We start from the raw sequence: 17860 nt of genomic DNA, 5'->3' as shown, positions 1-17860 counted from the left end.
TGAAGATTAAGACTGCTTTGACTAAATATGTATTATTACAAGAAAGAATGCAACCAACCATTCAGAAACTGCATTTACACAAATTTACTGAGACATACATCTTAAGAGACTATTAATTGAGTTTCTTTCCAACAAGTAATCTGATGAGTCTTATTTTTAAAAAAAACTTCAGAAAGAGATATTCACATTCATGTTCCTTACCATAATTAAATTTATTATCAGTAAATGCCAGAATATTAAAATAAACATGAAATCAAATCAGAAGAAATGATTTTCCACTTTCATCCCTAACTTTTAAAATATGCCTGTCTATAGCAGATAACTGGGGCTTGTTCTTAACAGTGTTAATAACAGATGCCTGCTTAGCAATCTTGTTTTAAACACCCTCTACATCATATCAGAAAGCACAGATGAACAATATTGCATAATACAGGCTTCCTTAACCTTGGCCCTTCAGATGTTTTGAGACTACAATTCCCATCATCCCTGACCACTGGTCCTGCTAGCTAGGGATCATGGGAGTTGTAGGCCAAAAAACATCTGGAGGGCCGAGGTTGAGGAAGCCTGGCATAATACCTCCTCTAAGTAATCAACATCATATTTTTAATTGTAGTTTATGAGCACCCACTGTGGACAACCATCAGACCAATAATTCCCAAGAGAACAGAACTATGCAATCAAAGTGAAGACCAGAAAATTGTAGTAAGAAAAGGACTGTAGACTGCATGCAAATATGCATAGGATTGCACTGTAAATTGTATTTTATAAAGAGTGCCAGCTTTTATAGAATACATTGTATACTCAACATTCCTACGGATGGAAGAGAGACTCTACCCATTTTCATGAAGTGTAACAAATACTTAATCTCATCAGATCACAAACATGTGAGCATAAATGATTCAGATACAGCCAAAGCTTTGCTTGAAATAGTCAAAGAAACATTTTCATCCTAGACTTCAAGATGCTAAGTAAACAATTTAACCCGTTATAAAAACCTATTGACTACACTCCTTCACTTCAGACTGTTTTGAAACACAACATGGTTCAGTTCATTTTGCTCTGTGAAACTCTGTTTACATTTTAGATGCTTATTTTTAAAAATAATTAAACCAGCCTGATCAAAAAGTGGCATTAAGTAGTGCTTATTCCTTTGTTGAAGCATTCTTCTCAAATGTATATTAATGTCCTTGGGAAAAACTGCTTTATGAAGGGGGGGGGGGGAGCTGTTAATCAAACTTGTAATGGCTGGGATATTATTCTAGCACAGGAGTGGATTCTAACTGCTGTGTGTTCCAGTACATATTGATAGCAACAATCAACAACCAAATTTGTGTGATAAGGAAAAAGAAAGCATAGACCATTTATTCCTCAACTTCACATCTGTGCTTGAACATGATTCAGAAAGTACACATTACTTTAATATCAGCTGACTATACCCCAAATTCATTGTAAGGATACTGAAATCACTTCTGTACTTTTTGCCGTTGTGAATGTGCATTCTCTATGGCTTTCATAAGCCTTTCAGTGAAGACAGAAGCGGCAACTGTTTGAAATTTTTAACTATTACAGCTGGGTTCGTAGACAAAAAAGCAGAGAAACTGACCAGCATATTCTCTCTGTCAATATGTTTACATTTACAGCATACCCCATCTCATGGTCATGGGGTAGATAATAACCATTAAGCTGCCTTAGGTGGAGTCAGACCAGTAGTCCATCTAACGCCCAATACCATCAATTCTGACTGGCAATGGCTTTGCAAGGTCACTGGCATGGGTTTCCCCTATCACCTGTGGCCTGACTATTTAAATGCAAATGTCCAGGATTAAACTTCTGCATGCATCTTTCTAATCAAGCAACAATACGTTCTAATGGTGTTCTATTAAGTATAGATCCCCTTGTTTTTATACACTCTTCAAATTTCGGGAGAACCTTAAAAAAACATGCAGAGGACAAGACCTACTTATGACACTGAAAATGCAATTACAGCGAGCATCTTGGGTAAATTAAATAAAAGAAAATCCAGTAAGAGCTAAGTAAGTTTTAAGAAGCTATTAAATGCCTTTCAACTAGCTAACAGGAAAAATAAAACCAAACACATGAAAGTCACACTCAATCACCTGGGTTCTTTATCATGTGAAATGGCAGGGTAAAAATCTTGGTAACAGCTAACTACATCCCTGAACTACTGGAATTAATTTCTGAGTACATATTTGGCTGAGGATTCTTTACACGTTGACCAGTGTTATCACTCTAAGCACACACACAAAAAAACACCGCTGAAGTGAATCTACCTTTTGTCCTTTGTTTTAAAAATTAGGGATTAATTTTGTGCTTTGTGAAATGGGCTCCAAGAACGAACCACTTAAGGACTATAACATAAGAAATCAATGGTCCACCCTGGCTCAGTATTCTGTACAATGACTGGCAGCTGTTGTCCAGCCCTATTAGGATTCTTCGGCTGAAGTTGCCAGGGACTGAGCTATGGACCATGAATGCCACAGAGCTATAGCCCAGCTGCTATGACACACAGCAATAGATATGAAGATTGTATCCTGCATAAATACTCTATGTGTTAATATCTGTAGCATGCAGTTTGAACTAAAAATACGAAATGAATGGATTTTTATCTTCTTCCCATTATAAATCATATCTAAGTAATTTTTGCAAAAATTCTTCTGGTTTTCTTGTCTTCTGCCCTTGATGTTTGGTGCATAGTCCCATCCACATAAAAAAATGTTTCTAGACAGAGAAAAGCGACTGCCACAATCTTCTGCTATTCTAGGAAACACTGTGTGAACATCAAACATGATGTAGGAGTCTACTTATGCACAGCCTTGAAGATTGTGCCTAGAGGTGTGATTGGCTAGTAGTAAACACATCTGGATCAGAAGCAAACATAATTATTACACACTAAACTAGTGTTCAGGGACGCAGGTGGCGCTGTGGTCTAAACCACAGAGTCTAGGGCTTGCTGATCGGAAGGTTGGCATTTCCAATCCCCATGATGGGGTGAACTCCTGTTGCTTGGTCCCAGCTCCTGCCAACCTAGCAGTTTGAAAGCATGTCAAAGTGCAAGTAGATAAATAGGTACCGCTCCGGCGGGAAGGTAAACGGCGTTTCCGTGCGCTGCTCTGGTTTCGCCAGAAGCGACTTAGTCATGCTGTGTGTCTGCTCCCTTGGCCAGTAAAGCGAGATGAGCACCGCAACCCCAGAGTCGTTCGCGACTGGACTTAACTGTCAGGGGTCCTTTACCTTTTTTAAACTAGTGTCCAACTACTGGGAGGCTACTTACAAGTTCAAAAAACTATCTCTCTCCCTCCACATTCCTGAACTTGAATGCTAATGTTTCAAAAGGCAGGCAGGACTTTCATTACATGTTCACTGCCACAGTTCATAACTGGAAGGCGGGAGCTCAGTCTAGATAACTGGGCCTACTGCACCTTGGCTCCGTAGCAGCCAGGGCAGGAGTGGGGGGGGGGGAAGCAGGACACTCTCCACATTCTAACTAGGTTTGTAATCCAAGACACCACAACGCAAACAAGGAGCAGGAACAGCCAGTAGAATCAGATCCACTTTGTCTTTCTCCTTTACTCTTCCTTAACCATACTAAGCATGGCACACTCACTCTCAAACCCTCCATATGCACAAACATGCATGCATATATAATTAATCGCAGCAAGCCAATACATGAATAGAGCTCATGCTCCTGTCAATGGGCATTTCCCAAACATTACAGTTATGGCATATTGGGTGAACAAGCCCCATCACTACAATTAAGCTCTTTGTAAATATAACCCTGCCACGATGATGAAACAACATAAAGGTACTTGCAGGATTCTTAAATTAACCGAAGCATGTTACTGTTAACTAGGTCCATTGTTATGAAGCTCGTTGCAGTCTCCTATCTATCTATCATCTATCAGATGTAATGTGGCAAGTTTAGAGTTTTCAAAAATACTTGAGAAAATATCTTTAGTACATAGGAAGGTGCCTTATACTGAATAAGACCAGTGGTCCATGGAGCTCATAAATGTCTATACCTGGGGCCATCAATGGGGTAACCTTGAAGGTGTAGAGTGCTACCCTGCTGCCCACAAAGCCTCTGAACTCCCTCCCCCCCTGCATTTCTCACAGCTGCTTTGGTTATGAGGTAGAAATGGTGATTATCTCCCCTCCCACTTGAAAAGTGCATAGTACCAAAGGAGAAAGTCAGAAATCAACACACTTTACCACTTCTTTTAGCCAGTGTTCAAAACTACCATTGTTATAGGTGCACTTTTCACTAGCGCGAACAGCTTCTGAGCTCTGGGTGCAGTACTGCGCCTATGATTTCAGATTAAAACTGCAGAGTAGAAGGAAAGGAGGACCTTTTCCTGCCTCCCCACTTCCAGCTACTCTCTGAAGACTGGAGAAGAGACCCTCTCAAGAATATTAGGGGGTGGGCAGGGGAAGGACTAGACCATGTGAAAAATGAACATAATATTTTAGCTGCAGTTCATTCGTATTCGTTATAAAAAAAAGGACGCCTAGACATTCCATTGTTGCACCCATAACCTGGGTTTAAGGTGCCATTTAGCTCCTAGCTTTCATATCTCAGTTTCTAAAACTGCTTTCAGCTCTATGTACTTTTCAAGTCTCAGCTCAGCACCTGAGCTGCTCATCCTAGCCTTAAAAAGCACATACAGATCAACACCTGAGCAGCTGGACAAAAAAGGGGCAATCTGAGAGAATGGGAGGGAGATAGTGGTGAGCACTGTTGCTCACTGAGCACTCTCAAAATTCCAAATATGTTCATGGGACCAAAAAGGTTGGCAATCTCCTTGCCTATGCAGGAGCTGTCCATAGTTTCGGACAGGTGACTTTCCCCTGGAGATGCTTGGGACTAGACCTGGGAACTGCTGCATGCAAAGCATGTGCACTATCTCTGAACTATAGTTCTTCTCTGTGACTAAGTATGTTGTCATACAAATGTTTGAAAAACAGAATCAGATGTTGAAATATTCATGCTTAGAATAGGGGAAACCATGTGTATAGCTTCTCAAATTACAGCAAACCTCTGAAGTTCAATTCATCTTAAAACAACACAAACATTACTCATTACTACACTTGCTTACAACTTTCATCATCAACTCTCTGAGTTTAAGACTATACCTTCTCATAATACTCCAGTATATATCACAATAATTTAGTGTGAGATTTTATCTAGTAGTACAACTTTAAGCATGTTTATTCTGAAGTAAATCCCACTGAGTTCAATGGGACCAGAATTCTAACCAGTTGTTAGGTTGCTTGTGGCAGCCATCAATTCATTATGAAGAAGACAACTAGTGTACCCCACCATAGAAGCTTTTAGTAAGCCATCAGCAATACAATGAAGCAGAGAGTGAGTCTTTCAAAATGGTGCCAGGCCATCAGGTTCAGTTGTATGGAGTGGCAAAAAGAAGTTGGTACAAATACTCATATCACCCACCATTCTTCTTCAGGGAGTGGGTATCAAAGGATTGCCTGTGCAGCAGGATAGAAGAAAGGTGAGTCTCACTTCCTATAGCATGATCGTCTACCTATGCCTAGTTACTACCTGTCTTAATTTCATGCCGTCATACTTATATACACTATATACACACCTAGAAAAAAAGCCCAAATGAAAAGAGTGGAACATATTTCTGAGTAAGCATGCACAAATTTGTGTTAAAACAATGAAAGGCAGACGAGAACTAGTGTAGTGCAGCAAGTTTAATCCCTTCTCTCAGCCATAAAATTCTCTGGTGGCCTTGAACCTCTTGTTATCACTCAGTCTACATTCTACACTATCTTTCAGGGTTGCTGAGAGGATAAAATGGGGTGTCTGCGTATGGTGCACTGAGCTCTTGAGGGAAAAAAGGGGAGGCAGATGTGACAATGGACACACTTATTGTACTGTAAAATTTATTAAGCGACCTGAAAATGCTTTACATATACTCTGTCAGCAATTCCCACATCAGCTCTTTAAGGTAAGCCAGCACAGTTGTGATTTTGCAGGATGATTACTGAGAGAGTAGCAGCTTGTGGCTGAGACGAGATAATGTAATTCAAGTCAAGTTCAGATATCATGCTTCCACTCCAACTAACTATGCTTCCCCAGCTTGGGAAGATACTTTCTGGTTTATTAAATCAGATTACTGTGATTTGGAAACCATAGTTTAACGCTGCCTATAACCCTGGCTTGCAAATCACAAATAAACCTGTGCTGTGTGTAGGCACGACTTAAAGAACAATTTCCAGCTCAGACATAATGGGAAACTGATTTGGCAAGCCAGGAAGTCTCCTCTAAAGCAGAGTGAATAAAGAGGAAGAGGGAACAGGGGGAATGCTCAAGCTTGTTGCCAGTTCCCAGCAGCAACAGTACATTTGAACTGGGCCTTAACATGCAGGAAACTTCAGACTTCAGGGTGCAATGACAGACATAGAAAACAAATGAGAAACAGGTTAAGTGTTGTAACTGCTACACACCTGCATTTGACAAGACTCAAGCCCACTTGCTTCTTCTATGGTAACATAAATTATAGTTGAACAAACCCAATGAATTGGTATAATTAACCCTGCAATCCTAAAACCTATCGGTAGGGAGTAATAAAGCAACCCTAACCCCAATCACTGGAAGGGGTTATGATGTGATAGTGGTGTCACTCCACGCGGTTCCATAACCATGGAAGTTGCTGCTGTACTCTCTGAAATAACAGGAGCAAGGGAGTAGTGGCAGAGGTGGGCTGGACAAAGGCCCACTGGATTCCAGTTACTGATCATACGCCTGTTTGCTGTAATAGCAAGGAGCTGGCACAGTAAAATCAACATTTTCGCTTACATACATACACCCCCCTTGCGCTTTGGCAAGCAAGAGAAGCTCCACTGCACCATTCAGCCCTGGCATTTCTGACTAGCAGTTAGGATTGCTCTCTAAGCCCCATTTAAGACCGTGGTACTTATTTCTGAGTAAACATGTATCGGACTGCACTTTAACACTAAGACTGCACTTTCATAAGTTGTATAACTTATGAAAAATCGGGCTGGCTGACACACCTGGCGGCCTCCATGCAGTCACCCTTGTGCTTGTTGCCTAAATAGGATTCACAAGGTGCAGCTGTTTGTATGAACTGTCACTGCATGATACATGTTACTGCCATGACACATGTAGTCACAACAGCCCATTTATGAAATCTTCACATATCCAGGCCACAATCCCACTGGCAGTTCTGCATGCTCCAAGATAACATAGTGGCTGCTGGATGCACAAAGTTATCCTCAATCTCTAAAATCCAAGAATTTCCCCATGGCCCAGGATTAACTTCTCTTTTAATAGAGGGGCGGGGGGAACATGTGTGCATAATTGATCTGTTTAGTCACATCTTACTCCACAAATACCAAATGTTCTTCAAGATTCAGCACAATTAAGCCAGGAGGTGGCAAGATCCATTTCCCAGGTATTTCAGCTAGTACTGCACCAGAGGAAAAAACATAAAACAATGACACGGTTTGCAGATAAATACAATCTACAGGGAGGGTGGAGAGGAAAAGAAAGGAGTGTTGTGGGAGAAACCAGGCGAGGTGAAACCCTAAAGGAAATCCAGAAGTGACAAGCAACAGTCAGCCAGAAAAGACAAGGCCTTGCAATATGTAAGCTTTCTGGGGGAAAGCCTATGCTGTGGATGAGAAACCTTAACCCAGGAAACATTCACACTCGATCACTGGCTGCCTTCAATACACAGAAAAAATAGGGTGTGTGTGTGTGGTTTTTTTGTGTGTGGTAGTTTTCCGGCCGATTGAAACAATAGGAGAAAACACCTGGGAGAAGAAGTGCCTGCAATTGAAAGCCGGCTGGACCGGCTCGCCTCTTCCTCTCGCAGGTGAGAGAGGGAAGCAGCACCTTGGCACAAACCTTGCCTCTCCAGAACCTGTCATGGGAAAGATGCGCGGAGGGGCGGGGGGCGGGTGGACGGCTGTGAGCGCCTGGCCCCGCCTTGGCGCCACCTGCGAGGCAAGGTGAGCCCCTTCCTCGATGGGGATGCCGCTCCCAGCGCATTTTGGGGGTGGTGATGGTGGGGGGCGCGGAGAGGAAGGGCGGCGGGCTGCTGCCGCCTCCCCCCCCCCAAGCGGCGGAGGAAAACAGGTGGGGCGAGGCAGGCAGGACCCGCCCGCACCTGTCACTCAGAAGGGCCCCTCACCAGCCTCTCCCCCTCCCCGGCCTCCCCCTCCCCCATCCCTTCCCTGCCCCTCACCAGGTGTCGCCCTTGCGGAGCGCCGTCTTGAGCAGCGCCGCGATGTCCGAGCGCTGGGTCTCCAGGTCCGCCGCGCCTCCCTCCGCCATGTCTCCCAGCCCCGCGGCGGCAGCAGCTGCGAAAGTGACGGCGGCGGGAGAGGCGGCGGCGGCGGCGGTGACAGGAGCGGCGGCGGCGGAGGCAGCGGCGGCGGCGGCAGGAGCGGGCCGCGCTGCATGCTGGGAGTGACGCCGCGCGGCGACCGGGGAAACGCCCTCCACGACCCCCTCCCACTTCGGCAACCCCATCGGCAGAAGCAGCGCGGGGGGAGAGAGGAGAGAAAAGGACGCAGGGAAAGAGCGGTGGAAGGTTGCGGAGAGGGAAAGGACAGCGCCTCTGGGACGCGAGCGCCACCGGGCGGGCGGGAGGCCTGCGGCAGCGGAACAGGGCTGTGCGGGATGGGGGGGGAAGAGTCTTCGCCAATCGGGCGGCTCGGACTACAACTCCCATCAGCCCCAAGCGCCCGGGCTGATGGGAGTTGTAGTCTGGAGGAATGTGTCGGGCGAGGGGTCGGGAAAAAAGGCTGGCCTAAAACGGCTGATGGATGTGATGCTGCCGAGGCCGCTGCGGTGGGATCAGCGTAATATGCGGGGTATTCCTGCAGCCCCCGCCAGCAGCAGGAGGCATATCTTGCCGTAGAATCACAGGATTGTAGAATGGGAAGGGACCCCCCAAGGGTCATCTAGTCCAACCCCGTTGGAATGCAGGAATCTGAGTGTTGCCTGCAGAATCGGGTGCTGTTCATTCTTAATTTTAAGCGGATAATAATGATAACTTAAGGTGGCTTCATATGGTGATATCTGCGCGGCATGTGAATCTTAATAAAACGTAGCCGTGGTGGGGTTGGGAGTGGTAGTGGTGGTGGTAAGTAAATTAAATTAGAGGTGGTTAGGGAAGTTCATATCGACTAACTTGACGTCAAATGGGATGAGTAATGACTTTAAATGGCTTTAATTGAACCCATTTGCAAGGTGTTTGCTTTAAGCTGTTAGTTTCTGGAAGCCTCCAATAAAATCTCTAACATGAAAAATATAACTGAGTGCCATTGCCCATTACTATGTGAGAAGTTACCCATTCCTCTGTCCTTTAACGACACTTAATAGTAGGCATTTATTTTATTTTCATGTATACCTGCTGTTTTCAAGCTTATATACAGGCACACATACATATTCAGGGCTTCTAGGGAAAAGGGCAGTTGGATTTCAGTACAACCCTACAGATAAGCAATTCATATTGTTTTCATTGGGGCTTGCTCCCAGATAAGTGTGGCTTGAAACACCAATCACTTTTATTTGTATACCCTCTACTCAAAAGTGGTTCGCAAAAGTGTAAATGCATAAAACTCGACCCACAGTACTTCTATATAAAATAGTGTTCAAAATAATTTCATAATAGCTTGGTTTTTAAAAACAACAACAACAACAGGAAAATCAAAAACCCATAAGTATTTAATAACACCTTCTGAGATGGCACCAACAGCAGAGAAGGACCATTCCTCAGTCCAGGTGCACAGGAATGCAAAGGAGCAGCTTCTAGCCTAGATGATAAATTGCAAAAGCTCCCTCCTCCCACATGGTGCATATGAGGCCAACCAAATGTTATCCAGAATCATTTGTAGGATGCCTAAACAGCATGTCCGAGCCATTTACACTTGTACAGTTGCAGCAGGTCAAATTCTAAGTGGGATGACTGCGTGTTTTGGAAGATACATTTACTGTACTATATACAGTTTCAGCCTGATTCTGTCCATGTTTACACAGAAGTAAGTACCACTGGGAGGCGGGTGGCGCTGTGGGTTAAACCACAGAACCTCTTGGGCTTGCCAATCGGAAGGTCGGCAGTTCGAATCCCCGCAATGGGGTGAGCTCCCGTTAGATAAATATGTACCGCTCCGACGGGAAGGTAAACGGCATTTCCATGTGCTGCTCTGGTTCGCCACAAGTGGCTTAGTCATGCTGGCCACATGACCTGGAAGCTGTACGCCGGCTCCCTTAGCCACTAAAGCGAGATGAGCGCCGCAACCCCAGAGTCGTCCGCAACTGGACCTAACGGTCAGAGGTTCCTTTACCTTTAAGTCCCACTAGTCAATAGGACTTGTTCCTAAGTGCACATAAGATTACAGTGTAAGAAGAGCACAGGCCTCTTAGAAATGCTAGAAACCTCTTCAGAAACTACTGCCCTTTCTTTTGCATCATCCAGCTGGACCAAATCTGTTTCCTTCTCCACCTTTCCTGGCTTCTTGAGATAGTTTGCTGTGTGCCAAGCAGTACCTCAAGGAGATGCAAGTTTCGTACCCAGCTTCCTGTGCCCGACACTTTTTTCCCTGCCCTATCATGCTCTAAGCTTGGAGGATAATTGAAAACCGCAGGACTGGAATAACTGCAAGCGCAAACGACTAGCAATAATGTGGCCTGGCTTCAGCTAGGTATTTGAGTAATCGTAGGCAAACCCCACTCCACTACTGATCAGTCACAGCTCTGTTTTCTCATTCTGTTGATAGCTGTTGGTGCATAATCGTTTTGCATTAGTTGCACAATCTATTCTCCAGATACACCTAGTAAAATACAAATATATGAAATCAATAGCACACTTATATTCTGCTTTTCTTCCATCATGGAATTTAAGGCACAGCACATGAGATTCCCACAAGGTCTCTGTACAGATGCTGACCATAGTTGGAGCTGCTTAGGTTCAGCAAAGTGACCTGCATTATGTGACCAAGGACCCATGCCCTGAGATACAAAGCACAAAATGTTTTGATTGGGAATGCATTTTGCAGGAACTGAACCAGGGTCTGTGTTCCTTTGGGGGAAATGATGCATTGGCGGAGTTTGCAGCTGAAATATGATTTATTTGCACATATTTGCATCAGAGAAGGAAAACCTCTGATCCTAAACCTCTGCTGCCTTGCGGGATAGAAAAGGCTAAGGCGTAAACCCTACACAAATCCAGAGTGGAATCCCTAAGATGGTTGGGTAGTGTCTTGAACACCTCCTTCCTGCAATTCTTACAGCCAAGCTGTTGCCAAATGTATTTATCTGTTTCCCTTTGGTCCACATCAGCCAGTTTTGTTGTCTGGCCAACCCAGGTTTAAGCCCCACTGAGATCACTTCGGAACTGCAGCAAAAGCAATGTAGGAGGCAGCAGTTACAAGTTACCGGTCTCTGCAGCCACAGCAGCTGCTGTGATTCTCCAGTGGCTTGACTTCACCTCTGGAGATGCACTCCACTGTCTCTTGAGACAGACAGATGCCAACAACACTTTACACCAGAAGCTTTCAATGGAGAGGGATTTCACAGCATCCACATCTCAGGAGAAGCCCGTTCTTCACAGCAGGCCAGCCTTGGACTCCCTCTCTCCCAGCCTACCTTCAGCTGGTTCTCCAAGATGCTTCTCGGCTTCACAGCTGCTCCCCAACCTCTGCATTTCAAAAGGACACATTTTTCCTGTGTGAGGGACCAGGATTTTTCTCATCTTTGGATTCTCCATCTTGTTGTTCTGCATAAACCCTTCATCTCCTAATGCCCCCCTTCCGTTCTCCCTGCTACCTGTAGTTGCAGGTATGATTTTCTGGGTTATTTGATCCATAAATGTTTTCCTACCCTTATCTCCTAAGGCTCCTTGATCTTCTCCTGTGCAATGGCAAACATGGAGATGATTCGTGGATGTGCTGCTGTGGCTGCCCTCACACCTTCCCCCTTGTGCAGCCAGCTACCACAGCACAATATCACTTCCAGGCAGCTTGTCAGGAGCTCGTCCTCCTCTCAAGTAGGACCCAGGCAGAGACACATGCCCGACTGGCATGTTCTTTCCCTCCTGGTCGATCGTTCTGGAGCTTCAAAAGCTTTCTTCTGCCCAAACATCACAGCGACTGATGCCAACAGACGTCAGCACACTTAGGGATCCGCAGAGTCTTCGCAGCTTGCGTAACAGTCCTCAGCAACTCAGCATTTTGGCTAATCTACTTTATTTACATATTAACACACATGGAGCACTGCAACATGGCTCCCTTTTTCTTTAGCATCAGACAGCAAAGAGAAAAAGAACAAAGGACAATAGTCCCACTTCACGGAACACAGTAACAGAAACATCCTGTCTCCGTCACTTCCCACTCTGTGGAGTCAAAACATACACCATCATGTGAAAGACAACAATCCCATGACTGCAATCACGGAGCAGGAATTCTAACAATGTTTACCTCAACCCAGACTGGCCAGACCTGCAAATAGGGGGTGGCACCAGTCATGGCTGATTTCCCCACATTTTAGTTTAAGAAGTAGAAAACCTTCAAGTTTAGAGCAACAGTTTAAAGTAGCATTTTGTTTTAAGGTTTTCTACCTGCTGTGTTAAAGCATCGTGGCCACAAACAGTCTTCAAGACCGTATCGCCCAGAATAACTCTGCCCAGGAGGACCCGGTGGGGTGCAGAGTTTTTTTTAAACATGTTTTAACATGTTTTAAAATTTCCCCTTTCCTTTAGATTTTTTATATATGGGGGTGGGATGGATGTGTGGGTGGCTTGGGAATTTGTTAGATTTCGTTGATTTTGTAATTTTTGCAGTTGTTACTTGTATTGTTTTATTGCTTTCTGGGTTGTTTTTGTTTTTTGTTTTTATTGTTTTAAGGTTTTATTGTTTTAGGCTGCGAAAGAATAACACTAATTGCCATCAATGGAGGCTACTATGAGGCCTGGGATTGCTACCGTGGAGGGGCGAGGGAGGTATGGCGGTGGGGGCAGATGTTATAGGCGAAGGGGATCGAGATATGGATACGCTCGTACCCCTTCCAATCTGCGCCCCATCCCGAGGGACGAGGGTAGGGTGAGCAAGGATTACTCACCTCCGTCACTGGTGCTGTGCAATGCCAGGTCTATAGGCAATAAAACCGCCACCCTGCGAGATTTCTTTATCTCGCAGAGGGTCGACCTGGCTTGTGTGACGGAGACCTGGGTGCGCGAAGGGGCAACAGTTACCTTACGAGAGATGGCGCCCCCGGGTTTCTCTGTCCTCCACCAGTCGCGGACTGTGGGCCGGGGGGGAGGGGTGGCATTATTAATCCGGGAAAATTGTCCTTTCAGGGCTCTACCATCGCCATCGATCCCCGGCATTGAATGTGTTGGCCTAGTGTGGGGCTCCGAGGAGAGCTTGGCTGTCTGGCTGGTGTACCGGCCACCTAGCGCACCAGCAGCCACCCTGTCAGGCCTATTGGAGGCGGTGGCCAGCTGGGCCTTGGAGTTCCCTAACCTATTGGTATTGGGGGACTTTAACATCCATGCTGATGCCACTCCCTCCTCACAGGCTCTGGACCTGGTGTCTTCCATGGCGACACTAGGGCTCTCCCAGTTTGTTTCGGGCCCCACACATCAAGCAGGCCACACGCTGGATTTGATCTTTGGCGTAGGTATAGATGTGATCATGTCTCCTTCAATGAAGGTGCCATGGTCTGATCACTACGCTCTGAAAGCCAGGATTGACTTTCCACCCCCACCCTGCTTAGGTGGCGAGCCGATTTGGGCTCGCCCGCAGAGGCTGATGGACCCTGATAGATTCCGCCAAGCCTTGCGGGACCTTGCTCCCCCTGGCGACTCATTGACTGAGCTTGTTGAGGGCTGGAATACCCAGCTCCTGGCAGCCATCGATGAGATCGCACCTAAGTGCCCTCTGCGACCCCGCAGAAACTGGGCTCCATGGTTTACTGAGGAGCTCCGGAAAATGAAGCGGGACCTCAGACGGCTAGAGCGAGTATGGCGGGGTGCCCATGACGGAGCCTCAAGAACATCTTATAGGGCTTTTATGAAAACCTACGAGATGGCGGTGAAGGCTGCTAAGAAGTCATACTTCTCGGCCTCCATTGCATCCGCTAGCTCTCGCCCGGCGCAATTATTTAGTATAATCAGGTCTTTAACGTCCCTTGAGGGACAGCCAAATTTAAATAACAATTTGACACACAGCTGTGAGGCATTTGCGAGCTTTTTTGCAGAGAAGGTCTTGTTGCTCCGCCATGACCTCCCTGCCAATTTGGATACAATAAAGGAACTGGAGGCCCCTCGACTGTCCTCGGGTCCAGTATTGGACCACTTCGACCGGATATCCCCAGCCGATGTGGACAGACTCCTCCGAGCTGGAAAGCCCACCACCTGTCCTCTTGACCCGTGCCCGTCTTGGCTGATTAGAGCGTGTCCAGACGAGGTGCGGGCCCTCCTGGGGGATATCATCAATTTGTCCCTTGGCACGGGGACATTCCCAGGGGAACTGAAGGAGGCAGTGGTGTGCCCGCTCTTAAAGAAAACATCATTAGATCCTTTAGATCTATCGAATTACCGCCCGGTTTCGAATCTTCCGTTCCTGGGTAAGGTGATTGAGAGAGCGGTTGCTGAACAGCTTGGTGGGTTTCTGGATGAAACATCGGCTCTGGATCCATTCCAGTCCGGCTTCCGCGCTGGTCATGGGACCGAGACGGCTCTGGTTGCCCTAACAGATGATCTTCGTAGACAGCTGGATCGAGGTGGGTCGGGGCTGCTGATTCTTCTAGATCTGTCAGCAGCTTTCGACATGGTTGATCATGAACTTCTGGACCACCGCCTTGCTGACGTGGGGATCCAGGGCACACTCCTTCAATGGCTGCGCTTGTTTCTCTCTGGTCGGGGACAGAGGGTGGCGCTTGGGGGGGGAATTGTCATCGCGCCACTCCTTGGTATGTGGAGTACCTCAGGGTGCGATACTCTCCCCGATGCTTTTCAACATCTTTATACGCCCCCTCGCCCAGCTTGCTCGAAGTTTTGGGCTGGGTTGCCATCAGTATGCTGATGACACCCAACTCTATCTGTTGATGGATGGCCATCCTGACTTGGCCCCAGATACACTGACCAGATGTTTGGAGGCTGTGGCTGGATGGTTACGTGGGAGCCGGTTGAAGCTAAATCCTTCGAAGACAGAGGTCCTGTGGCTGGGACGGGGCGATATGGGATTGGGGGGGCAACTCCCATCTCTTGCGGGGGCGCAATTAGTGCCAGCACCGTCCGTTAAGAGTTTGGGTGTAATCTTCGATACCTCCCTTTCCAAGGAGGCGCAGATTGCAGCTATAACAAAGGCGGCATTTTTCCATCTCCGCCAAGCTAAGCAGTTGGCTCCTTACCTCTCTCGCCCTGACCTAGCCACTGTGATCCACGCGACGGTCACCTCCAGACTGGATTATTGTAACTCGCTCTACGTGGGGCTGCCCTTGAGACTGACCCAGAAACTCCAGCGGGTGCAGAATGCTGCAGCGAGACTCCTTACGAGGTCTTCGCTGCGAGATCACATTCACCCGGTGCTATACCAGCTGCACTGGCTCCCGGTGGAGTACAGGATCAGGTTTAAGGTGCTGGTTTTAACCTTTAAAGCCCTATACGGCTTAGGACCCTCGTACCTACGGGACCGCCTCTCCTGGTATGCCCCACAGAGAAATTTACGGTCCTCAAATAAAAACATCTTGAAGGTCCCAGGCCACAGAGAAGTTAGGCTGGCCTCAACGAGAGCCAGGGCTTTTTCGGCTGTGGCTCCGATCTGGTGGAACACTCTGTCACAAGAGACCAGGGCCCTGCGGGACTTGACATCTTTCCGCAGGGCCTGCAAGACAGAGCTGTTCCACCAGGCCTTTGGCAAGGGCACAGCCTGACTCCCTCCTTCGGCAATCTTCGCGGAGCTCTGGCCCAATGGCTGCCAGTGGCTTGAATTAATTAATTTTAGAATGAATGATTTTAGAGTGTTGTTTATGCTGTACTTTTGTACTGTTTTATTGTTGTTAGCCGCCCTGAGCCCGGCTAAGGCTGGGGAGGGCGGGATATAAATAAATTATTATTATTATTATTATTATTATTATTATTATTATTATTATTCCTCGGAGCAAGGGGAGAGAAGAGCTCTGGTGCAGCAACAAAAATGATTTTAAACTGGGAATGAAGGAAGTGGGGTGGCAGCAAATTCCTCCTGGCCAGTTCCTCACTGGGCCTGTGTGGGGCCCTCCAAAGCACGGGGCTTGGGATAAGCACACCAGTTCACCAGGCCATCGGCAGAACTGTACTTAAAAGGTAAAGGGACCCCTGACCATTAGGTCGAGTTGTGATGAACTCTGGGGTTGCGGCGCTCATCTCGCTTTATTGGCTGAGGGAGCTGGCATACAGCTTCTGGGTCATGTGGCCAGCATGACTAAGCCGCTTCTGGCGAACCAGAGCAGCACATGGAAACACCGTTTACCTTCCCGCTGGAGCAGTACCTATTTATCTACTTGTACTTTGACATGCTTTCGAACTGTTAGGTTGGCAGGAGCAGGGACTGAGCAACGGGAGCTCACCCCGTCATGGGGTTTCAAACCACCGACCTTCTGATTGGCAATTCCTAGGCTCTGTGGTTTAACCCACAGCGCCACCCACATCCCTGTACTTACTTTGCAGAAATTAGGATTGCATGAGCTGCTGTACTGATGTTCTCATCTGGCAAATGCTGAAGGGTCAGCACCTGCTTCTCACCTATTCTGTGTTTGGCAGGAGGAATCTGCAGCATCTGCACTGAGCTCCATCTCAGTTGCACTATGGGAAAGAGCTTAGTGCCGGTGGCCCTGATAAGTTCCTCTTTCAAAGCACAGGCTGCTAGGGATTTGCTTTAAGCCAGGAATCAGACCCTGGTTTCCTAACCTCATAAGAAAGTTGAGATTAAACTCCAATCTCTCAGTTTGGACATGGCAACAAAGTGTGATTTAAACCAGGGGTGAGGAATTTTTTTGGTGCCCTTGACCCAAATTTGCCAAGGCTTCTGACTAATCAATTATGTGATGCCACATCGCGTAATTGCCAGGTGGATAGCTTTGTTTATATCAGAAACTGTTAAGTTGTGGGTGAACATATCAGACGACACAGCGATTCTTCAAACAGCTCTTGTTTATTCACAGGGCAGAACAGAACAGAACTGAAGGGTTCAGCCAGCCTGCTTATATAGAGCTCCACTAGAATGCAACAGTAACCATTTTCTGTAACTATCCAATCACTGAACGTCACTTTCGATCCCTTATTTGCATATGTGGACCTGAACTATCTACAGTATCCCCCTGCTGGCCCAGGGTGGGAACTTCAGTACATAACAGAAACCACTAATGCTTTTTCTGTAAAAGGAAAATATCACTTAGCTTGGGAAAAGAAAGGAAATTTGGTTGCAGGTCGTTGTAAGCCGTATGAAAAGCAAACACAAGAAAGGAATGGAGTGGTCTTCCTTATAAGCAAACAACTTTCTTTATTCTTCTACTCTTTTTCTGTAGTCTATAAAGAACGAGTGACTAACTGCGTGGGCTATATCAGATAACAATTGGGTCTAATTAGTGTGAGTATTAAGATATTCTTCCTTAATAGATGCCAGACAAAAGCTATTATAGATGCCATATTCATAGACTGCACCATTAGAATAGAAAATATTGATTTTCATTTTTGCCGTATAGCAGAAGGGAATGGAAAAGCTGATAACGTCAAAGCTGTCCCCCTCTTTTAACTGTGTGTGATCTTATCTTCCCAAACACCAGTTGTAATTAAATTTTGTAGAATAT

General features: G+C 46.3%; 1 protein-coding gene across 8 annotated transcripts in view; it reads right to left on the bottom strand.

Moving 5' to 3' along the window:
* The window catches only part of USP15 (ubiquitin specific peptidase 15), a 50722-nt gene extending 42125 nt beyond the window's left edge, over positions 1 to 8597 (bottom strand). For 2 of the 8 annotated variants that reach the window (XR_013394344.1, XM_077934680.1), the window contains exon 1: positions 8253 to 8572. Coding sequence is in view for 6 of the 8 variants with exons in the window: in XM_077934680.1 (XP_077790806.1) it covers positions 8253 to 8539 (287 nt within the window). In the remaining 2 variants the exon portion in view is untranslated. Of the gene's footprint in view, positions 1 to 8252 lie in introns of all 8 variants that reach the window. The other 6 variants (XR_013394343.1, XM_028747787.2, XM_077934678.1 and 3 more) reach the window with 6 other exon arrangements.
* Positions 8598 to 17860: the final 9263 nt, after the last annotated feature.

Source organism: Podarcis muralis, chromosome 10 (assembly GCF_964188315.1).
Source record: "Podarcis muralis chromosome 10, rPodMur119.hap1.1, whole genome shotgun sequence".
Classification (NCBI taxonomy): domain Eukaryota; kingdom Metazoa; phylum Chordata; class Lepidosauria; order Squamata; family Lacertidae; genus Podarcis; species Podarcis muralis.
Note: the sequence above shows the minus strand (reverse complement) of the source record. Positions and strands in the feature narration are given on the sequence as shown.